The 25,189-nt window shown below is 39.9% G+C and overlaps 1 protein-coding gene across 5 annotated transcripts; it reads right to left on the reverse strand.

The window, feature by feature from the left end:
• Positions 1 to 1,069: 1,069 nt before the first annotated feature.
• On the reverse strand, positions 1,070 to 22,415 carry ZFAND4 (zinc finger AN1-type containing 4). Of its 5 annotated transcripts, none has more exons than XM_084210636.1 (10): positions 22,283 to 22,415; positions 21,286 to 21,588; positions 14,057 to 14,132; positions 13,888 to 13,955; positions 13,147 to 13,333; positions 9,041 to 9,188; positions 7,029 to 8,210; positions 6,352 to 6,406; positions 3,952 to 4,066; positions 1,070 to 1,928 (listed from the first exon to the last, which is right to left on the reverse strand). In XM_084210636.1, exons 2-10 carry the CDS (start codon positions 21,467 to 21,469, stop codon positions 1,793 to 1,795), a joined length of 2,151 nt encoding a protein of 716 aa, XP_084066762.1. In that variant the 5' UTR covers positions 21,470 to 21,588; positions 22,283 to 22,415; the 3' UTR covers positions 1,070 to 1,792. The 5 variants fall into 5 exon arrangements, 3 of the variants coding, with proteins under 3 accessions (XP_084066762.1, XP_084066760.1, XP_084066761.1); XM_084210634.1 differs by having other exon boundaries at positions 3,952 to 4,069; XM_084210635.1 differs by having other exon boundaries at positions 3,952 to 4,069; positions 22,278 to 22,410.
• Between the last annotated feature and the right edge of the window lie 2,774 nt (positions 22,416 to 25,189).

Consider the following 25,189-nt stretch of genomic DNA (forward strand, 5'->3'; position numbering starts at 1 on the left):
AACACTGTCCCATGCTGGAGATGAAAAAACTCCAGGCAGTTCATGGTACATAGCGTGGCTCAGTAACAACACGATCGTCGGATCAGGGGAACTTCCTCCAGTAAAAACAAGCACAGAAAGTCACACACACAGAATGACATTTTTATCTTATTAATACCTAGAAGAATGATTGTGAACATTTTTTTCCAAGCTCATCATTCTGAAAGTTTCAGGTTTAAGAAGTTTGAAATAAAGTACACAAAATGGATTTCCTCCAAGGATGAGATTCTTCAAGTTATATCTCCCTCTTTCAGTGATCTTCTTTTTTTGTCCACCTTTTGACTATCATTCTCATAAAGCTGCTACCCTTTGACTGGAATGCACCACAGATCATTTTAATACCATAACCAACTAAGTAGCTGAGGACTTTGACAAGACAGGGACCATGACATCTGGTTACCTAGATACAACGTAGGGGGATTTCTTTTGTTTTGGTGGTTTGTCCTAGGAATTTTATTAATCTCTTTATACTGGAACACTTAATGCAACTTATGCTTATAAAAATATTTCACAAGTATTAAGGGAATGAAAGAAGAAAGTATTTCAGTAGGTAAATTCCTCCAAAAGCAGTTTCTGCAGAGGCTACATAGTCATTACAAGTGTCTCATGCATTTATTGAGCTGCTGTTATACTGGATCAGCTGGAGGGAAGAAAGGTTAATACAGTCCATTTGTTGGGCACCCCTTTTGCCTTTGCTAGTACACCTGTAAGACTTCAGGAGGTTTATTTAAAGCACACAGTGTGGGTCACATTATTCCTATTGAAGCTGGTGGGAATTCCTCCCACCACCTTCAGTAGGAACAGATATGAGCCAGTGCTTGTGCAAAAAAAAAAAAAAAAGAAAAAAAAAGAAAAAAAAAGAAAAAAAAAGAAAAAAAAAGAAAAAAAAAGAAAAGAAAAAAAAAATATACCCTCCCAACAGAGCCCAGCTTTTAATTTAGGAACACACTGTAAGAGGGAAGTTATTTTGTGCATTTATGACAGCACAAACATGAATAAAATTTAATATTTATTAGAATTTCTTCCAGTAACAGCATTCAACATCTTAACAAAGCAAGTTGTGAAGTCTTAAAAAAATCTAGGATTACAAAAAAAGTTAAAATAAGTCGTTTCTTATATTTAATGGCAACAAACAGGGAACCTTCTATTTAAAAACAAACTTGTCATATAAACAGCATTATTTTAAGAAAATGTGATTAAGATGATATGTAATTTCCAGAATGGACACACAATGTACGAATACCAATCAGAATGAAACAGAGGGGTGGAACACACTATCCCCTTAAAATCTCAAAACAGGCTGTTTGAAGGAAGGGGAGGGAGGAGGATCTTTCTAGTGAAATAACTTAGAAGATACCACACAATGGACAAAAACAAGAGTACAGAAGACATTACGTGACACCCTCATTACAACACCCCCTCAACTCTGGTTATACAGTAAAGTTAGTAAAGTGCATCTTTAAAGACTTGTCTAGTGAAATAGCTTTTCCAAATATAAAACACAACACGTGCAGTAACAGTTAAATCATAGTGTAAGTTTTCAGAAACTAATTTTTAACCTTTCATTCACTCAAGAAGAAAAGTTTTAACTGCAGTAGTGTTCACATTATTCTTCGATGCATCCTCATGTGCTTTTGTTACTTGGCAAATCTTTAAATACGGAGCATGGCAAAATTATGCAGTTTAAGCAAGTGCTTCTCTCAATTCAATACAATTCTTCAACAGCAGAGTGGCCACATGCAGCACAACCATGTCAAATTTTGGGGAGCTTTGGTGCACTAATGATGGGGTTGGTCTCCTGTAAATACCTCCGTCCTGCACTCTTGTAGTCGTAGGTGCAAGTGTGAGTCTCTGCATAGCGGTGTGTTGCACAGAAGTTGTTTCCACATCTGAAGAATCAAGAATATTACAAGTTACAAGCTTTTAATGCTCTGACGTGTTGGGAGCCATTTTGCTTAATCATGTCTTAGATGACAGAACTGTTTGAATTGTTACCATCCTTGACTGATAACATTAACTGGTGAGGTACACAGAATGACATTTTTCACACAATGTTCTAGTTTTGACCCAACGGTCTCTTCAGCTGGGAAGCTAAGCAAGATCAGTACTCCAGGAATCAGCTAGTAAGGAGTCAAATACACTTATAAATTAAGAATGATGAGCTTTGTTTTACTTTCTTTCTTTTTTAAGGACCTCACACAATATTACTTGGTAGAATTCAGAAGACAAAACCATGGACAATAATTCCCTCAGGTGAAATCCATATAATGCATTTCAATTCAAAACCACAGCATCACTCAGACAATCAAAACAGTTATTTTCAGCTCAATTCTGCCTGGCATAAACTCAAATTAGCATTTAAGATTAATAAATACAGATTTAGTCAGCTGTTAAGACATCAGACAAACTACAGGGAACATAACTTCCTGGACGTCTTCAATAGGGTTCATCTACCCAGTATCAGCTGCAACTTTGATGAGTTAGGATCAGGATTTTTGCTTCAAACTTGACAGTTCTGCAGCTAAGAGTCTTACCAGGAAAGAAGCATACTTTGGATGTTGTAAATGATCTGAAAAAGTGCTTTATCTGGAGACCCATACATGTGTCCTGTTGCCTGATTATTTGATAGAGATGCTTCTTGACAGTAAAGCACTGACACCACTCAAAATCAGAATTCTGTTGAAATGGATTAAGCGTTACCCATCAAACTCACTGTTACACTATAATCCTCTATTTATTTATCTATCTGGGTTCATAATGAACTCTGCAGCTGAGGCTTTGTGTGCCTGGAAGTAAATTTGCTTTTCTTTGGTTCTTGGTCCCATAGTCACAACTTTTCTCATATGACTGTATTCTCTATTTGGTTTACCCTGCTTTCTAGTAAAAGGTCCTATGGTTGCTCCTCTTGACATCAAAACAAATGCTATTCGTGGAAATAAGCCATTACCTCCTTAATTTTTAACCTTAAGTAAGCTGCTTAATTACTTTTAGAAGAGCTTGCAGCTATTTGCTCATCAGGAAAGTGAGCAGTGTCCAAAACTGTTTCAAAATCAGAGACTGAAGAGTCAGTAAGGAGACAATTCCTCACCCTGAAATTCTCTATAGGATTCCCCAGTGGCAGAAGTTCTTTTTCATTTTGCTACTGTTAGCATGAACCAAGATCAGCTCCAAATGCAGCCCTCACAGTGCAGCAGTTCCCAACACTGACTAGCCCATAGGAAACAATACTAAGAAAAAAAAATCTTGTAGGGGAAAAATACTCTTGGGGAAAACTAAGACTAACAGAGGGAGCTGGTTTTTTTCCTGTGGGTTTTGTTGTCGTTGTTGGGGTTTTTCGTCTGTCTGGAGGTTAGTTTTGTTCATCTGGGGATTTTTGGTCTAGAAGTAATGATTTGGGGGACCAGCATTCTGGTGTTCTGTGTTTGAGATGCTCTAAATGCTCAATTGAATACAAATTTGTATAAATTCACAAACTGTGAAGATGTGCTGCAATAGGGAGAAATCAGAGGGACATTTCTGAGAAACTACACCAAATCTGCTTTTTCCTCAAGTTGTTAAAGGTATCATTATTGATGAGAAACTTTGCAGAATGTGTATCTGTAACAAGTTCTTCTCCCACCAGTATAAAGTGTCACTGTTTTTTGTTATCTTGTTAATTTCCTGGTATCTTCCATTCTGTTGCCTTCTATTTCTTGAATGTTCTTCCTGGAAGAACATACATCTCAAGAACAGAAGAGGGGCAACAATCCTGAGTTCTAATTCCTGCAGTTTTACTGAACTGAGAATTTTGGCAGCTTTTTTGAAGGCTGCCTTTCAATTTGCTATGCTTAAGGAATATCATGCAACAAAGAATACTTTTTGGTTAACTCAGCTATCAATTTTAAGTAACAACTGGTTATATACTCCACCCACCTGCACTCATAGCTGGTTGCCAATCCAGTTTTCTTGCCACAAAGAAAGCAGTGCTTTGAAATTTTCTTTTTTGCTTGAATTAGGCCATTCACAGGTGGAAGATGGGTTGCTTCACCTGCTTTCAGAAATAGAAAGACAGCAAAGACATTTTAACTTATTCACAAACTAGTTAAATGTTACCTTTTGAAATGCAGATTTATTTAGCATTTCTTAAGACACTTCAGAGGTGGGAACCCCAAAGCCTAAAAGGAGAGGGGAAAAATAAACCTTGAAAGCCAAAACAGGAAACACACTTCAAGCCTATGAACACCTCTGGAAGAGGCATCACAATGTGCAGAACTGTTACTTTGAACACCCATTAGAAGTTCACGTAAGCAAGAAGTTACAGAACAAATCAAGAAACACATCTCTTAAAGGTCTTCCCAGGTGTGAAACGAGCACAGAGTGTCACTGGGAAAGCACTGTGCACAATGGCTTTACAAAGAATCAACTGGGCACTCCAGTGCCTAGAATCCAATATATTCAGTATACTAGTTTGCCAAATAAGTACTGCAACATTTTTAAATCTTGCTGGTACTCCATAATTGCAAGAAAGGTACAGAATTAGACTACAGGCCTCTACAGCTATATGGTTACATCAGGCACTTTGCAGATGCTTGTAAAATTTCTACACTTAAAAATTTACTTTATTTTTACTTTTTGCCATATAATTCTTGGCTGTTGCTTTATTAACTGGAGATCGTGTAAAGAAAAGGCTTCTCCTTTCTTCTTGTCCTCCTTGCCCTCTGTGGAAGTTATTTCTTTCTCCACCACTTGCTTAAGTATATTTCCCACATCTGGATCTGGATCAGTCAAGTGAGCAATGCATCCTCTCAAAAATTCTTTCACTGTTTCTACTGCTATATTGGCAGGATGTTCCCAAAAAGTTATCTTAATGAATTTTCAAGTATTTTTTGTCCAGCACACCTTTAATCCCAACAGTAATTTCTTAGTTGAAATGCAGCAGACTACACTCAATAGTAGCACCAGGCAGTCACTACACATGACAGCCATCACTACCAACCATTCCCACCCCATTCCTATTCAGCATTGAAATTTCCAGGCAACATTTCCAGGCTAACAATTTCTTCATCTAAAAGCACACAATTTCAGAAGCATCAGTTAGCCCAGTTTGTGAAAGAGACAGAGCTTGAGGACAGTTGCCCTGTGGACCTACTTGAACAGGAAAAACAATACACCTGTCTTCCCATTTACATCCCTACAGCAACTACAGTGAAAAGCGATCTGTTCTTTGGCCAGTTATGACAGATCATTACCACATCTCTCTCAAGAGCCTGCATGATATGACCCCACTAACTCATATCTGGCATCTTTCGGAAAATACACTTTTGTTCAACAAGAGATTCACCAGAGGAGTGTCTTCTTCACAGTCCTATCCAAAGTGACTCAGGTGTTAGCAGGCTTCCCCATATGCAGACAAGGCTCTCAGGGTAGCACCTCTGGAGCAGCAAAGGACAGACCTGTTCACTGACTGACTGCCAAGGCCAAGCTGCACCCACAGCTGTGAAACAACGGCACAACCCACTCTTTTAGCAGCTTTTGCTCCAACATTACAATTACACAATTTTTTCTGTTGTAGCTGCTATTTGAACATCTACTGTCTAGCTAATTTTCTACACCTGGATCTGCAATACATACCTACCTCTTCCTAAGGTCATACAGAAAGAAAAGAAAAAATGCTCACTTTAAGTCAAAGATACATACAAGAAATATTAAATGTGTTGAAAAATCTTAGCTCATTGTCTTAAGAGCTTTAAAAGCATTAATTTAGACAATTCCTTTCCTCCCAATAGAATTAATCACATAAGCAGTTAATCTATGCATAACACTTTCTTTTTCAGTAGATGTCAAACATTAAGAACTCCACAGTCACCAAGGCTAGGGTGGAAAGAATGACAAGCACAAAAACCAGTAAAATATCTGCACTATATGAATGTTCTGCAGCATCCATACCCTTATTGCTTCCTCCCCACTTTTTTTGACAATGCTACTGATAAATTTGGCTCTGATTTTAATAGACTCCGAAGTATTCAGAGAACTGATAATTTGAAAACTTCAGCACAGAAGCTCCCATTTAGACCTACAGATGATGTGCAGGATTCACTAAGTACTAAAAAAGCTAAGGAAGAGCTGCAGTTATGGTCCATCTAAGATCTGGATCCCATCTGCTTATTTAAAAATTGCTTAAAATATTAAAAGACTAACCAAGCTATAGAAGCATAATACAGCAAGAACTCTAGAAGCCAAATGCCTTACAAAGATAAATTATTTTTGTCCTCTCTATGCGTGATGTATCAGGAAAGATTAAAGACTCATCTTTAATTATTATATGTTACTTACCTACTCTTTTCCCTACAGCTGCCATACTTCCATTCATTCCAAGCCCATGCGCAGACTAAAAAAAAAAAAAAATGTCCACAAGGAAATTACTAGCAGATGAAAATTAAATGGCAAAGTAGGTAGTCTGGTATCAGCTTATTTGATATCAATGTTTTATCAATCTACCCACAAAGAGTCCAAGACAACTTCTGCAAACATAGTTTCAATTCTGTAACATAAAGCCTTACCCTCAACGGCTATTTAATAAATCTCCCCACACTTCAAAATACACCGACAACAAAGTGCATTAGAGAGCAGAAGCTTGGCACACGTGGTGCCAGTCACTGGGCTCACTTTGGAATAAATGGCAATTAGTGAGCAGCAGAAGCCAGATGATGCTTCTAACACACACACACTCATAACTCTATCACTACTGTAACTCATCATTTCAGTTGTGAACTGAACCACCACTTTAATCTTAATGAAAAATTACTTCTAGGACCTGCTTAGATAAACAGGCTGTTTAGATACCATCAGCCATTCAGAAAACAGTTTAAGACAATCAGGGATTTAAATATACCTCCCACAGTCCATCTGCCTCTCCTGACAAGACACAAACACACACACACAATAGTTTTGTAACATCAGTATCACAAAACCCGGAAAACTTTGATTTCTTTGGATATGTGAATACTCACTAGAATATATTCAGCAGCTTCATTTGGAGGAGCAGTTTTCCTAAAGCTTTCTTCCTGAAAATGCTGCAGGCTTGTAGGTAGTGCAATACCAGAAGTCCGAAACCTGTCAGTCCCACAGGAACTCTGTAAACTTTCCCTGTTTGTGCTTCGGGCCAGCGAAGCCAGAAAGCCTAAGTTACTTACAGAACTTGCAGGCTCTTTGGATGCCTTGCTAGCCACATCTGTGATGTCCCTAGGCTCTGCTTTAGAAATTACATCAGGTCTTTTGCCAAGTGACTCTACTTTCACACTACAAAATCTAGTGGTCCTAGGAAAAGAGGAGTCTGCTATACTACGTACTTCCAACGACCGGAGCACATTAGGGGAGGCCGCAGATCTCAAGTTACCAGCCTCAAAGCACCTGGGCTGTGCTTGTGGTTTCAGAGTACTGTGATGTGCCACTTGTGCTGAATAGCGGAGGGGAGACAAAAGCAGATTCTTCTGAGGACTTAATTCATGAGTACTGAGAAGACCAGTCTCCATTGCTGCAGTGCTCAGCACTTTGCCAATAGGTTTTCTATGCTGCTCTACAACCTTAGAATCTTTGTCTCCGTCAGGCAGTTCAAGCTCTGGGTTCACCTTTCCTATGTCATATATCTCACTACACTGTTCAGCAGCGCTTCCTTCTGTTAAAAAAGCGTAAGCATCTGCTTCAGGTAGATGTTCTTCTTCTCTTCCATACAGTTCCACGTTTGTTAGATTTGGAAACAAAACAGCATCCTCCTCACTCGCTGAGGTCGTATTTTCAGGTGCTTTTTCTGAATTTGCAGGCAGGGATGAAACAGGAGTCAGAATACTATTTGTAGATAGCTTTGCATTTTCTAGTTCAACACGAGATATTTTCGGTGGTAACCTGATGCTATTGACTGGCTGAGACCAAGAACTGCTCTGCCAAGTGTCATCTTCCTTAAGGAAGTGATTAGCTGTGGCTGGCATTGTTCTACCAGCAGTGGCCAAAGTAGCCAGTGCTGAAAGTGCATTTTGGGGAGATTCTGACTGATGCAAACTCCCAGGAGGAGGTAGGCACGACTGTCCGATGTGGGGCAGCACTCTGAGAAAGCGGTGACGGGCAGCAGCCACTGAGCCACTCGATGGCCGAGGAGTCATCGGAGGGCGAGGCTTCACCTTGACAGTTTTCTTAGGCTATTAAAAAAAAAAAGCCCAAGCAAAATCAAAAATCACAGATCCAACAACAATTAGTATTTGAATTCCAGTTGCACTCAAAAGACTTGACTAAAAATATATTTTGAGGAATTCAGAAAGTGTAAGGCCAGATCGTTCTTCCTACTCCCTCATATGTTACTAGCCATCAAGACTTCACCCCAACATCTGAGTAATAAAATAAAATATTATAATTAGGAAATGTTTTCAATAAATAGGTGATATATCAGAGAAACAGAAAAAGGAAGCCAGAATGCCATCAAAGCTATCCAGAGGAGCTTCAGGTCTCAAACAGAACAAAAAATGTAAGGAAGTAGAATCTCTTCATTTTACATCCAGGTAACCTAGTCACATGTGAGCACCAGTTTAATGTTTTATTTTCAAGATAATATCATTCCCCTATTTCATTTTATAGGCTTTTCAGTTAAGTATATCTAATGAAATTTTTTTTTAAGAGAAACATTGACTTTTATCAGAGCAGTACTGCAAAACAATGCCACTTAAAGTATTGGAAGAAAAAAACACAAACAAAAAAACCACAGAACCCACCAACCTACCCAAAAAAATCTACCATTGCAAATAAATCCAGGACTAGTAATTCTTTGAATGAAGACAGGTAGGTCCAAGGAATGCCAATGCCCCTCAGCAGAATGTTTACACAGCAGTATTTACATAAACAATAGCTGAGAAATCATCTACCCATGACAACTTGACTTCTCAATATGGCAGAGTATCTGATCTACTTTTTAGAAAAGGCAGCAAAAGGAAAGCCCATGCTATTTTATGATAGAAAAATTGAAAAAAAATTTCACCTTTTTACTCAGATTCATGTTCTCCATCTTTGCCTTGAGCAGTTTCATTTTGTTCATAGTAATTGAATTCTCAATAATCTGTTGGCCAGAAGGTGATGCCTCTGTCTCGTCTTCATCATCAGCATATAAATTATAAACTGAACCACCACTGAAAATAAAAGAAATTTTGTATTCACCCTCTAATGAAGTAATTTAATTACATTTTCAATGTAGAGTATTCTCACAACTAGGAAGTCATATCCGTAGTTGATCTGTTGACAAAACATTATGTAAAACTGTATGCCAAGATATTTCAAATCCATTTATCCACATAAGCATCCCTTATTAGGGCAAAGTGAGGTCGCTGAAATCTGTACATAGCCACGCTTCTGGGAAGTTGTTATAGCATATACAGTTGGTTCACACTCACTATATATTTTCCCCACAGAGGGGATATCCAGTTCCACAAATGTCTCCTGAAGATATGGCCAAAGCTGTTAAGTGTGTGACTCAGACAACAAGCTGATCAGTTTTCCAATTAACCAGACACTGGCATGGAAGGAAAAGTCCAAATTTCTATCCATCCTGAGGGGTGTTCTCACCATAAATGGAAATGGAGGGGTCACCCATGTGGATGTGATATTCTATTTCTCCTTTTCAAAATAAAAAAACAAAAAAGAAAAGAAAAAAAAAAAAAAAGAAAAAAAAGATCAGTTTAGGTTTCCAAAGATTCCAAAGAGTCTCACATTTGGAAAAAAAATAAATAGATTAGAATTGCTAGTCCCAAGCCAAAATATTTTCAGTCAGTAATCACTGGAAGTTTATAGCATGACATTTCCTTCTTCCATTCTGCATTCTAACAGAAGGCTAAACCTCAAGGTTTTAAAAATCAGCATCTAACTTGTTTCTCCTATGAAGCAATGAAGCATTGATCAGTAACACATTCAACATTTGACAGTGAAATGAAAGAACCATTAGGACTGTCCAATTCATTACAAACTGATGCATTTTCAACACTGTAGGTAGTACATTTTAAAGAGTATTTTAGTTCTTCCATTACATTGTCAGCATCTAGAAATCATGACAATCAGGCAATTCCCCTAATTCCCCTGTATTCATACAAATGTCTTAGTAGAATTAGCTTAAGTTTCTACTCTCCAAAAGAGACCAAGGAAGAACTAAAAGTCATGTGGAAGTCAGTACCAAAAAGAAAATATCACTAATTAGAGCTGGCATCTTACCTGATTCTTAGAAATACTCTGCTGCCTTTAGAGCCAGCATTTTTTGCACTGACTCTCCAAATCCAGTTCCTAAAATGTAACAAAATTCCAAAGGCAGCACGGCTGGGTGACAGTGTGAAGAGCAAGAAAGCAGCAAATTCAAACCAAGAGTCAGCGAAATAGACCAGACCTTTCTTACCAAAACTTAAGCAATTCCATATGGGAACAGTCAGCATATATATTACATATACATATTTCTCCTGGTAAAAAGCCGACGCTAAAAACATAATTTCAAAATTTTATCTTTACAAAGTTTACATCACCAAGTCAAAAGAATTTGTTGAACGTCCCTTCCTGCTAGGTAAGGACAGAACGCAAAACAGTATGTGTCATGTTTGGTTGGTTTTTGATTTTTTTTTTTTAATGCAAAAATAATTGCTATCTTTTTGTTCCATTTTCTGACAAATAGGGGCCAAAAACACACACCAAAAAAAAAAAAGAGCGACAAAAGGATTTTTTGTTTGCTTTAATGTGATTGTAAGATTATAGAAGTTTTGATATCAATGATATTTTCAGCCCATTTTACAATGAGTAAATTTTATATTTACTTTGTCTATAGGTATCAATATTCCTGAGCTCTTCCTTGTAAAATGCACGTCTCAAAAATCATTAGTTTGCTGAAACCCTTTTGGCACCAGTGTCTGCCAGTCCTCCACCACAGCTTCAATGCTCTTCTAACCCAGAGAAAATGATCACTGTATGCATTTACACTTTTGTTAAGTTTTAACCAGTAACTTGAGCACAGATAAAACAAAATTATCTGGAGAACTATAAAAACCAAGACCAAAACCAACGTCTCATTTCTAAATTTCAGTCAAATTCTGCTCCAGGTATCAGCAATATGAAAAAGGATGATAAACATGCGCTTCAAAATGCTTAGTCACCAATACACCCACACATATGAACACACCTGTCAGTATGGAAAACTAGTAGTTTTCAGTAGTATTCAGTGACCCACAGCTTTACTCTGTAAAGATCAAACAAAAAGGTCTGATTTGCTTCCATTCTCTCCTCCCTTTGCTACTTTTTCAATTTCCCAGTCTCTCCCAGCCATGGTAACAAACTCAAGAATTATGATTTCCTTCCCCTCCAAATTCCTATCTGCTTTACTAGAAAAGCTAGTAAGTGAATTCCCATAGAAAGCACAGAAAAACAGAAACAACTCAAGCTGCATGTTCTCAACTCAGGTGGCTTCCAACCCGACTGGTTCACTTGACCAGCACCAGCACATTTCTTAAGCCCAATGTATTTGACTTTCCTACGTACAGCTGTGCTTTGAAAGGCTTACCCAGGTACCTTGCAAGAGCCAAATGAGTGTGGTTTATTCCTCCCATTTGCAATGTTTAGCTAATCTCAGTAGTAAAATTACTAGTAAATCTGTACATTAGGATTACCCCATGGAAAAGGGCAAAAATTTTCAGACCACTGTCAATACTAGTTTTAAAGGGAAAAAAAAAATCAACACACACACTAAAATTTGAACATGTATGTAGGCAGATATCAGAGAGTCCATTCTACTGAAAAAGGAAATTTCAAGCTCCTTATGACAACTCCTTGCACTAACTCACAGTATAGCATCCACAGTCCCAGCTTTGTGAATGGGCTTCATTGTTCACTGGAGCCAGAGGTTAAATAGGAACAAAGTGGTAACAGCAAGAACAAGAACAACACCAGTCTGCTCATCTTTCCAGAAGAGTATCTGGCCCAGTTCAGCAGGCAGGTTCTCAGTTCTTTACCAATTATGGTTTTTTAAACCTATTTCAAATCATACCATATGTGGCTATTTACTGAGAGAGTACAGGGGCTGAAAGACAAAATCACAGATCTAAAAGATTTCTATCTTTTCCTTGTATATTAAACACTAGGTCTTTCTACTCTGTATAACAATGTGGGAATTCAGCTTTGGTATTTCTTTCCGTCAGTGTTTTTTAAGTATGGATGTCTGATAAAAATTTTTAAGAGTAGTATCACTCTGAATACAAACAGTAAAAACCCAGCACAAAGCTCTTGCCTTCCCTTTGCAAACAGAAACAAGAATAGTCACTTAAAGCAGCTTGAGCTTAAGCCTTGGAGAAAACACAGCTAGTTCCCAGAAAAGGGACTCCTTTCCTCACAGCTGTACAAATATTAAGTTCTTGAGAGGATAAAACTACCTACTCAAAAGCTGCAGTATAAAGATAGAATACAATAGTTTTTAATAGGTATCCATTTTGATAGTTTGAGGAAAAAGACTACCAAACTGTTTATTACAATTACAATGTAGTAGGTAAAGTGATACACCTGTCCTTCTGATGATAAGATCACTGGATTCTGACAGCAAGTGACACAAGCTTGGTACCTCAACAGAGGCTAACCTGAGGCTTAATTACATCCAAAATCTGGCAGTATTGGCAATTACTATTTTCCTGACTAATCATTTAGTCAAGTCACACCCACAGGAAAAAAAAAATTATTATGCAAATAGGGAAATGTTTACAAAACTAAACAAATGCATTAAGATGTTAGAGAAAGTGCTTAACGGAAGTTTCTAATATCCAATAAAATATTGATTTGACTCTCCTGCAGCATGCTCCTTTTCAGAAAGGGCTGGAATGTTGAGAATTGCCTGAAGGATGAAGTCATTTTTATCTCACTATATTAATGCACACAGTGATAAGAGAACCATCAGCACAACCACTGACCACAAAGCACTACTGTGCTGTTAGACAGTTACAACAATTTAAGAGCCCTTAGGGAATAATTCTTTCACTATGCCAGATACTCTTCTGATAAAACCAACAAATGCAGCTGAAAATTACACAGCAACCCACTTTTGAAGAATAATACAAAGATTGAAACCAACTTTACCTCAAAGATTCAGACAGTGGTGTTAAAGTGCCATCACCCCGGTCAACCACACGGAAGAAATTCAAGCGATCTCCTTCGCGATACACTAAGAAGGTAACTTGTTTGTTGGACGGCCCCTTCTCCCACATCTTGTCTCTAGCAGGGTCCATGTATTCAGCCATTTCCCTGATAGGATCTTTCACAGGAACTAAAAAGATAAAAAAACCCAAAATAAACCCAAAATATTATTATTGTTCTTTTGATCACCTCTGAGAGCTCAGCTCAGTTTATAACAGGAATTCCCAACCTAGAAGATAGGCTGAGGTTTTTTTTCCCAATTTTTCCCAAGAAAATTATTAAGGGATTTCTTTATTTTCACTCCTATACAGATGATCCATGTAACCAAGTTTATCGTCTGACTGTAGCACTGCCTGATTCTTATTGACCATATTTTTAAAATTATTTGTATAATGACATTCCAGGAGAATTTTTTCTTCAAGTGAAGAGTTGCTGATTTTATGACTTGACAATTCTGTACATACAAATATACTTAATTTAAGAGTAAACAAATTGCCCTTGATATTCTAAGAGAAGACGGGAAAAAAAATCCCATCTTGTTTAAAAAAACCCATTCTGTTTAAGTATTTTTCCAACTAATTTGGAACTGAAGTCTCATTGTCCAAAATGCTTACCTAAGAGAAGCTCTTTACAGTTATAAGACATTGCATGAAAACTACTATCTTTAACTTCCTTAACACCTACCTCTTCTGGTGTTAACAGGTCCACCTCGCATAGCCAGAACCAATTTCAGAGTGCAGCCTTCTGAAATGCTGTAAATAACAACAAATAATTTTTTATAGCATTTTCTGTTGTTCATGCTAAAAATTATTTAGAAACATTAATTAGAAACATAATTTTATTCTATACTTACTTATAATCGTCCAAACAATAGTCATCCTTCAGTTCCATATTATTCCAAATTAAGTGCTGCTGAGAGACAGGAATACCTAAACAAAAGAAACAAACAAATGATTTAAGGCTTGGCAAGAAGACTTCTGGGGAGTTTTGATTTTTGAAGAGTGTAGGGCTGATTGACTGAAACTGGATCACAAGAGAAAGAGCAGAAGCAGGACAAGGACAGGCACTTGAGCAGTCTTCAGCCATGACATCCAACCTCCATATAGTTATTAAAACCAACAATATTCAGAAGGCTCTAGCTCACACACAAAGCTCAACCTTTTGGCTTAGCACAGTGTGTAGAAGTGTCGAATTGCATCAGGTTTACTGAATACTTGCTTTTTCCAGTCATCAGATAAGGGAAGTTTTTTCCTGTTATCTGAACTTCAGAACTTTATGTCTACTGATGGGAAAAACAGGATAAAACTCTACCTACAGAACTGCTGAATAATTTAACCACAGACTGGTATTGTGTATTACTCACAGTACAGACATAATCACATTAAGTTGACTGGTGCCAGCTCTGTTACAGTGGCGAGAAGTGCAAATCTGTTCTTATCCCTGCTTGGTTTGGGACCTCAAAGTTGACATGCACAGTTTAGTACCATAGCAGTTAATTAAACTTCATTCTACAAACACTTTTGTGTTTGGTTCGTTCTGGGTGATTTTTCAAGCCATCAGAATGTTATTACTAACACCCAGTAATATTCACTTTCAACTCAAGTTCTGGGATGATTTGGCTATTTTTGTTAAAAGAAAGTAAGAATACTGAATATTTGTTCTTATCAAAAATCTGTGTTCTATACAAATAGAATCCAAATTCTACACAATTTTTACCTGCATAGTCAACTCAGTTAGATACAGATGTAATAAACATTAAAGATAATAAGTAAAAACTGGTATCAATTCTGACATTTTTACTTCACACATTTTTACTGGAATGCTACCACGTTCTGAATTTTGGATAGAATAAAAATGAACACAGTTGCAAAAGGATGGGACATCTCAGATCACCAAAAAAAAAAAAAGAAAAAAAATATCTTCCTCCCAGCATCACAAGAAAGTTGTTCAATTTGTCTAGTGAAATCCAGGTAATTAAGATTTCACTGTGCATTCATGAGAAATGTTAATTAAAATTTATATCTATAAAGACAAAGAATTACTTTTTCAAGAAGTTCTAAACATTATTTCTTCTACTAAGAAACAAAATCTATAAATGTATTTCCCTAAAGGTTACATTAAAATAATCTTATCCTATATTATTATTCATTACAGTTCTCAGATACTAAAAGGAAAGTGGCAGTGCTACACAGTAAGACTTCCCTAAATACATCTATCTGGCAGGAGGGGAACACAAAGATCAGAGTCTTTCAGATAGTTCCCAAAAATATTAAGCTTTTGAAGGCTTGTGAGAATGCTCAGCGAGCTGCGGCAGGGATCAGAAAAGTAGTCCCTTGCTAGGCAGAGGAAGGGTACAAAGCTCCCAATACATATCAATGGCAAAGAAGAAGAGGGGATCAAAGTCCAAGCACAATTAACAGGCAAGCAGGAGACACCACTGTGCAGAAGGGGGAGTGCATTTTGGAGGAACTATCATTGTTTTTCTTTAGGCTTTACAGAAGATGACAATTTCCTCTTCTCACCACAGCTCATATCCAGATCTTCCCTGTTCTCAGCAACCAACACAACTTTACTCCCACTGACTGCATTTAACAGGACTCTTATACCCTCTGAAGTCCACAGGACATTTGTAAGAAGAATATGTTCATACAGCAAACTAACATAATTGCTACTACACTGTCAGCTATTTAGTAGCTGGTTACTGGTTATGTTTCAAGTCAGCAGTGTAAGCAAAAGAACAAGCTGGCAATAGCCAGTGAGTCTCCATTAAAGTTTTTTGTGTTGTTTTGCACTCTTCTGATTACAAACAATCTGATTACTGTCTGCATTTGTTATGGTTTCAGCAGTCTCCAAGGAGCAATTTCCAATTACTTTGATAAACTGAGAGAGTATTTGTTAAAAAGGCTGGCTTGCAGCTGGCAGTACTGGAGTGAAACATGGTTTTGCTCATTCAACAATGACAATGTATTTTTGATTAAATGAACAGATGAAAAGAGGATATTCTGCTGTAATTGGAAACAGACACATCTTTATTACTTATTCCCTTTTATACTGCCTTCTTGGAATTCTGTATTTATACACTGAGGAAATAGTACGTGCTTTATAGCTTCAGAGGCAGCAAAATATTCATCAGCTGTCCCTTTTCTGGATTAGAGTAAGAATTTCTTGAGGAGACATTTGCACATGAGATCATCATGTACAACTGCCAACAATTACGAGAACTGTGAGATACCCATCCACTATATCCTCTCCCTAAGTAGCACATGATGGTATCACTGGCCTGCCCCAAATCAGTACTGAGAGGTAAGCAAGGCAATAAGCTACATCTGAATGCTCAAATGGAAATGAAATGGCCAGCTGATGCTACAGGAGGACAGAAGAGTCTGCAGACTAGCTATTGAAATGGCTGCAGGTGCACTGACAATGTGACCTACTAAAACAGGGGAAGGAGAGGAGAGAAGCAGCTACCCTAGCCTGTCTCTGAATCAGCATATCACATATGGCTTTAAGCTTCCCTCCCTTACTCTTCTTTTTGGCATGCTAAGTAGGTTCACCACAGAAACTGATATTGCCAAGTCTGACACAGGATAAAAAAAATAAAAGTCCCTGTAGATTTCAGAAAAAAACTTTGATTTTATGTTGTGGGTATAAAGTTCCTATGTTTAAAAATGCCACATATATTTCACTGTCAAAATTCAAACCGCACTTATCTTTCATTCAATGTTGAAACAGATGAAGCCTCTGTTTACAGGGAGGCTGGGCTGACAATCTTATTTCCCCAACAAACTGGCTACATTAGTAAGAGGTGCAAAAGCCCACAACTTACAGTGGCAGGACCATTTCCCTAACTGTTAAACCCCCCAGCTTTCACTTGAATGACAGTAACTATGGCAGCATAAACAGAGTCAGTACTGACCTACTCTTTGTCAAAGGGACTAAGAAGAGACTAAAAACAGCAAATCACCAGTAACTGAATGCAGGCCAACAAAATTTCCTGACAAAGGTGACCTTACTTTACAGCTTCCAGGTGCTGCTCTGGGCAGTCATTCGCTATGAGCAGTCTTGCACTCACAGAAATGTTTCCCCAGCTCAGACAAGGCACAAGCTTAAAAATGCTTCATGAACTTCTCTATCAGCACAGTACACAGGTAAATCATAAAGCAAACAGAAGATGTAGGGAAAAAGTAGGAAACAGAAAAAAGCAGGATTGCTTCCATTAAAAATTCATGACACTTGTGCAATCCACTTACTTCAGTCCTGGCAGAAGCACAGCTATTTTCTCTAATGCAAATAGTAACAAATGTCATTATGACATACTCTGAATTCACAGAATATTGAAAGAAATTACAGCATCTATATGAAGTCTGCTTGACATTCTTCTAGTTCCTTTTATTTAATGTGAAGCTGCTGTACACAGGCAGCAAAATAATGACAGCAAAAAGACAAAAGAAAAATAACAACTCACATGACGGAGTACACACATACACAACAAAATTACTGCTGCATCTGTTGTTCCCTGCTGAACACAAGGGAACACCTACTGAACACTGAAATCAAGATGTGCTCTGAAAGCTAGTTCTCTTTTTCCCCTTTACAATAATACAAGAAAAAGAGAACATCTAAATTTTCATCTAACAAGGTCAATGTTTCAACGTACATAGATCATAAAATTCATAAAATTCAGTTGCAAGTACTCACCTAACAAGCCATGACCAAGTTGGTTTTTATTTTAAAGCTAACTACATAAATGAATGCCCTAACACTCCATACCAAAGAATTCAAATTAATTCCTGCAAGCTAACAATAATACCACCACTACCACTACCAAATCCAAAGCCCACCTTCTCCCTTGAGACTCAATCCTATCTTTCCCAACAAACATGCTTACAGGTATTATCTATGGTTAACAGATTAATTAACCACTACTACAAATAGGCTACCTGAATGCTCTGTCTACAAAATACTGTAATAATTGGTGTTTCCAAATGAACACTAAACTCTGCCCAGCCCAGCAGCTACAAGGACTTGTACAATGCAGAAAGCAAAGAGAACTTAGTTTAAAAACCCATTACTTCCTCTTTCAATGAAATGTTGATTTTTTCAAGAACTACCCCTGTTAAAACTCAGTCTTTCAGGCACCTTGAAATTCAGACACCATCCTGTCCATGTCCATCAACACTGATTAACAAGTAAAACCAATGGAGTAGGTAGCACTGCTTGCAGCACTGTGTGTGTATTCCAGCTTTTATGCCACCAGCAGAGACAGAGAGTTATTCTTCCCAGGTGAACCCTTTTAAAGGGCTCAGTCAGTAAGACTAAGCGATTTACCCTTGGGGCTCCAAAGTCAACACTGTAACAAATCTGCTTACTTCACATAGGACATACTTGAGGACAAATGCCTGGATCTGATAAGCTATAACACAATCACACATCACATCAGATATGCTATAACTTCAATTTATGAGTAGAAGACATGCACTGAAATTTCAGATGCGTTAGAACCCATAAGTTTTATGTATATTCTTTTCTGGCTAAAACCATTGAAAACACATAGCTGGAAACATGGAGCTCTTTCCTGATAAGGTACCAAGGTCTAGTACAGCTGTCTAAACAAAGCCTTTCCATATCAGATCAGTAGCAGGCATCAAAAATGACAAACACTATCTGAAGTAGACAAAATTCCAAACATGCCATCCATATTATGCTTTTTTATTATGGTGAAAGCAGTCTACAGCTACTGATTTTCCAGTTGTTGACAAAGATCAAGTTGTCTTGTTTTAAGACAACTTGATTTTCTTATCAGCCTCTTACAATTTGAGGCATTGGTAATATTTCAACAATTTGTTAACTTCTGACACAATTCTAGATTTTTTCCTTGGAGCTTTCAAGTCTCAGCTCATTTTTTCAAAATGTCTCTTTTTTTTTTTTTTTCTTTTGCTTATATACTATCACCCCCATCATCCAAATGCAGAAAATATGCATAACTAGGGACCTCATGTAGCCTTCCAGCACTCTAGGAAGCATTCTCCAACCAGAAGTGCAGCTTAAATAAGAGAGATTCACATCCCACTGTTGGAACACTGACACAATACAATAATAAAAAGTGAAAACCAGCAGCAGAAACAGGAACAGATGTAAGCTTTCTCCTTCCCATGCTAAATCACAACAAAATTACTTTAGAATTTTTGCTCCATCTGGGTGATTTACTGCTCAAACTTGTACACTATAATAGGAAGTTTGTCACTGAAAAAATGTTAATTATTATTTTACATGCAATAGCAACCCCAAATGCAACATAAAATTAATTTGTCATTGTGTATCTGTTTTGTCCACACATAACTGATCAATTTGTTTTCACTCTGCCTCCTACAAATCATTAATCAGAACAGTACAAATATTTCAACTCTGCTATGAAGTATCAAAGTATTTCAACTGACTGCTGACAATTCAATGATAAGCACCAGTAAACTCATCTTCTATGTTTAATGAAATTTACTTATTATTAATTCTATACAGCAGGCAGCCAAGCCATAATTACTCTACCATCCTATGAACAACAACATGCAAAGGAAATTCCAGATAAGCACAATTATAACTTCATTACTGAGCAGTTCTTCTATTAAGAAACGAGGATACTGTTGTAAGCTGTAGGTATAACTGAGTATGGCTATTCACAGTCTCACATTTTGGACTACAAAGAATTCAATCCCTCTTCCTACACATCCCACTGATCTCTTAAAGCACCACTGAAACTGCCCAGATAGCCTGCCTTCTTCTGTTCTCTACTGCCTATCCTACCTTTTAATTCACTGCTAGTCAGTGCTCTACCCATGGATCCTACACCTATATTCAGTTATAGGTAGGAAAATCCCTTTCCTTTTCTTGTTTCACCTCGAGCCTCCGGGAGCATCTTGACACATTCTCTGACTTGTGATTAATCACAGCCTTGTCCACAGCAAACCAAAGCCCACCCCCAGAGCTGCACTGCTGTACCTACACGGACGTGAGATCCGGTCATCTGCACAGCGGAGCTTCTGCTGTGTGCATCCTACCAGTAAACAGTCCCCTCTGTTGTTGCAATGCTTGTGTGTTTTAAGACTTGTGCCAGCTGTCTGGGTTTTTTTCCATCCACCAGAGCAGATTTCCATAAGAGGAGGAGAGTATCTTAGATTCCAGTCAACAGTATTATATTACTCCCAAAGGATGGGTTCCACATAGACAGAAGGATGAAAAACACATACAGCTATGCTAGGGAAGGAGAGGATCCCTTTTCTTAAAATTAGCAACGCTGATACTCTCAGCTTCTACAGCTGTACAGTTCTTTAACCCCTCCAAAGTGAAAAAGAAGATAGAGGATGCAATACTTAGACTATAAATACATAAATATTTCAAATCACATTCTCTCATGCAAGAGAGGAAAAGAGGTAAGAGGGACTAACCTACACTTACTCTTCTTGCATAAGCATCAGGACTGGCCTCATAACTTAAAGGAGATTTTCACTTTGCAAAATGTGTGAAGTTTATCACTCTAAGACAAAGCATTGCTCAGCCAGATGTCTACCAGCAAAAGATCACTCACCTAAACAAAATTCAAATAAGTAACTTAAAGCTGCCTTTGGGATTTGCCTGCACTGCAGTTGCTCTTGTGACTGCAGTATCATAAAAAAACCATAAACTGACTAACCTAATCAGCAACAAACATAGCAGCAAATCTGAAGTATGCTCAGTTACAATATACATATATTGCATGGCTCAAATTTATAACCCTGCTAGTTAACAACCTGAGTCACAGAATCCACAAACTTTTTACAATTAACCTTAATAATTGTACATAAAAAACCCCCAACCATCCCACCAGAAGAGCAAACATACTAATTGCAGTGAAGTCTAAACCATGTAATCATAGAAAACAGAAAGAACAGAAAAAAAACTCAACTTCAATTAAACCTAAGCACCTAGTTTTTATATATATTGCTAAACATGACATTTAAGTTTTCTGGTTTGATTTTAGCAATTATGTTTTTTAAAACAGGACTTCTTCTAAAGTGATAAAGTTTACACTGAAATAAGAGAGAATAGTACCTTCCAGTCTTTGAATTTTAGCTTTCACAGAAATAACTGTTTCAAAGGGGGAAACTCGCAGTTCAAAGCAGGTTCCTGTAAGCGTTTCAATGAAGAGCTCCATAGTTTCATAGAAAGGAAGTTTGTAGTGAAATGGTCCCATATTATCTTTATTAAAAAAAGGAGGCTCTTTCTTGTTGGCCATTAGAACGGATTTACAACTTCCTTGTAAGAAGATCTGTCAGGAAACTACATTCCACTTCTAGCCAAGGCAGCTTTGAAGACACGTGTAGTGCATTGCTGTTCATCTTTAGGATTTTTCACCTATAAAGCAAACAAATATAGTTCTGACAAGATCTAAACGTAACTACTAAAGAGAATTTGAATTCAATTGTGTAAAATGGATGTTAAGAAACACGAAGTTATTACCTAGGTAAGGCAAGATAATCTCAAATTATATTACCAACGTTGTAATTTTAGGGCTCTAGTTCCAATCAGCATTCCAGACGCAACCTACTACCTTTGTTATTTTTGTTTCCACAAGCGACACGACAACCAGACGCCCAATGCCTCCTGACGAGCTGAGCCCTCCGCAGTGTCAGAGCTAGAGCAGAACTCCAGAAAGGCGTAAGAACAGGGACTGCTCCGGCCTTGGGAAAGGCAGTTGGAGGCGGCAGCTCAGCCGTGCTCCCGCCAGCGGCGTCCATCACCGCAGCGGAGCAGGGGCCGGACCCCGGCAGCCGAGCGGAGCGCCCGCGAACAAAGGACGGCGAGCAGCTGCCTCGTCCCCGCCGCGCCTCGGGGCGGCCTCGCACCCCGGGCTGGCCGCGGGCCCCGCCGCCGCTGCCCCGGCCCCGCTTCCTCCCGGGACGCGCGCCTCGCCTGCGGGAGCGGGCCCGGGGCGCTTCGAGCACGGCCCCCTGCCCCGCCGCCCTCGGCGCCGCCGCCGCAGGGTCCCCGCAGCAGCGGCGCTCCAGAGGGCCCGGAACCCGCCGAGCGAAGGTGGGTCTCACCTCACCTGCCACCGCCGGGCCCGCTCGGGGGGAGACACGGTTCCTCTCCCCCCGCGCCGCCCCGCCCGCCACAGCTGCCGGAGCCGGCGGGGCCCGGCGGGACGCTCAGACCGGGAGCGCAGCCGGAGCCGCCGGGAGCAGGACTGGGAGGAGCCGCCCGGCAGCCCCCGCGCTGCACCGCCCTGTGACAGCTCCTCCCGCGGGCCAATGGGACGGCCGCTCTCACGAACCGCAGCCAATCAGCGCCTTCAGGGGGCGGGGCTCGCGGCGCCTCAGGGGCGGGCGCCCGCCGGGCCGCTTGTTGTGGTCGTTAAGACGCGGGTTGGCAGCGCGTGCGCAGGGAAGGACCCGGATACGCTTCCCCATCGCCGGGAGTGCTGAAGGCCAGGCTGGACGGGGATTCGGGCAGCCCGCGCCGCTGGGAGGTGTCCCTGCTCAGGGCCGGGAGGGAACGGGATGGACCTTCGGGTCCCTTCCGCCCCAAACCGCTCCGTGAGTCTGTGCAACGCCCCCAGCGCTGCCGGTGGACACGTGATAGCGGCGGCGGCCGCGCTGCCTCATGGGACACGGAGTGCGGCGGGGCCGGCGGAGCGGCCAGGCCAGGTCAGGGCTCAGGTGGCGGCCTTTGCTCAGGGCCGACCCGCAGAGTCAGCAGCGAGCCCTTGCGCTCCGGCCGAGCGGCCCTCAGGCATTGCCGCTGTGTCGGGGCCCAGCGCGGGCAGCCGCCTGCTGTTCCCGGCCAGGACACCAACATGCCCCCCTGGCAGGGCCAGGCACTGCTCTGCATTTCATCTTTACTGAAGGCCACCGCTCGACTGTGCTCCCAGTTCAGCGGGAGGTGGGCCAGGCCAAGCTCCAGAAGCAGCAGGCCCGCGGATGATCACAGACTAGAGAAAACAAGCTCATCCTATTAGCAGGTGCTAATTACATTAACCACTTTACTTTCCATTTAGGTTTTAAAATACACAAGACCTACCCTGACTCACTGTTAGGTTTCAGGCCCAGTTAACACGATGACTTTTGAGAAGCATGTAGCAGGTATGGGAACCTGTCAGAGCTTCTGGGTGCTGTAATAATGAGCCTTCAGCTCTGCCCTTCTGGAAATAGGCAGCTGTGGTTTATCAAATTTGCAGAAAAACCCAAAAATACAAACCTGAAAAGCAACATACAAAAAACCCCAAAATCACCAGAAAACCAACACAACCCAAAACCAAACTGTCTAGCCAAAACCCAGTTCAAAATACCACCTCTCAGACCAAGCCCTCCTGGAAGTGAAGTGCCTAGACCTCATTTTAATATGCAAAGGAAACAAGAAAATGCACACTCTTCCTCTGCCAGTTTAGAAAGACTAGGTAGGAACAAAGTGCAAGTTTCTATGATGTAGATCAGAACCTATGAAGAGCTTTTCTCTGCTGAGCTTTCACATGAAAGTTCAAAAAAAACACTAAGGCGGGACCTTTTTTTTCCTGCTTCAAGAGCTTTTAGCCCTCAGGGTTCTTAGCTTGTGAACAGCCCTCTCTGCAATGTTAACAGAAGTTATTAATGTGAAGGGCCAAGAAGAAAGACGCAGAAAAGAAACAGAAGAATTCACCATCTTCTTCTTTGTCATCATATCTTTGAAGCCCTTCTAAGCACAGAAGAAAGGAGTAAAGAAGCAGACCAAATCACATATGAGGCATATGCAGCAGATGTAATGCCTATAAATAAAGTTCAAGTGCTCTCACTGCAGACACTCATTTGCAAATAGCCCCCACACTCTTTTTCAAGCTGCTACTCTCAGCTTCCCCCCCACTAAACGTGAATCATTGCCAGGCCCACCTATGGTGCAAATCAATACATCATGTTTCTCCTTTATCCCTTCCAACCTTTCCTTCTGCTTTACCCTCATTAGTGCTAGATGTTTCAGTCGTAGTATTTACTGTGCCTGATAAAGGAAATTCAACTTGAGAAACAAGAGACTGAAGCAGATGTCTCAGAATGAGGACTGCAGTGCAAGTGGGAGTTGATCTCAAAGAAGTCCTCTGAGCGCATGCTTTAAATTCACAGCAGAACAGTCTTAAAGAGTCCGAGATGAAGTAGTCACTATCGTAAAAGCAGTGAATCTAGTCAGAATTGCAGGCAGCCACTTGTATTATAAAATAAACATTTGATCCTCCTGCATGTATGCCTTTGCTCTGCTTGTATGCAAGCAGGAGAGCAAGAGTCTGCCATTGGCTATCAAGTATGGTTAATGGCATCTGTTTCAGAAGGGAATCTATATAAATACAGGAAGCAAAGTTAGACCAAATACATTCCATGGTTAAAGGGATTCCAGAGCAGCAACCTCCTGTATACAGCTTACACTGTGTTATGGAGGAGAAGGGAAAGCAGACCATTAGGCACAAAAGAGTCTTTCCATAAATTACGTGCAAAGGCTTGTCAGCCTGGAAGTGACCAAGCGTGCTCTGTTCAGATGGACTTTGTGAAAACACTTATTTGCAAAACTCTGGCAGCTCCATGCAGGTGAAAAATCTCATTTAATGGCCTACAGCTTGAACAGAAGACACTGTTAGGCTTCTGTTGTCTTCATGGACCACTTGGTGCTCATTTGTAACATATTCTACTCTCCCTGGTGAAGAAGCATTAGCTGTTGTTATTTTTACAACCCACATTAGCTGCCTATATGACATACCTCATTAGAGCTGGTGTCAAGTCCTGCTCTGAGATTTCCTAACTGCTTCATTCTGTATGAGAAGCTGTACCTGGTACTGAACCCAGCCTTACCCTCCCACTGGCTCAGTAGGTGGCAGCTGACCCAGACAAGGCACAGTAATGGTTTTGGTAGCTTTCAAGTCATAATGCACATGCTCGAAGCAAGAAGTAAAGAGGAAAGTAAGACATGCAGACAGATCAAGTTTAACAGACTCCATTTA

The sequence above is a fragment of the Fringilla coelebs genome (genome assembly GCF_963513975.1).
Source record: "Fringilla coelebs genome assembly, chromosome: 8".
In the NCBI taxonomy this organism is placed as follows: domain Eukaryota; kingdom Metazoa; phylum Chordata; class Aves; order Passeriformes; family Fringillidae; genus Fringilla; species Fringilla coelebs.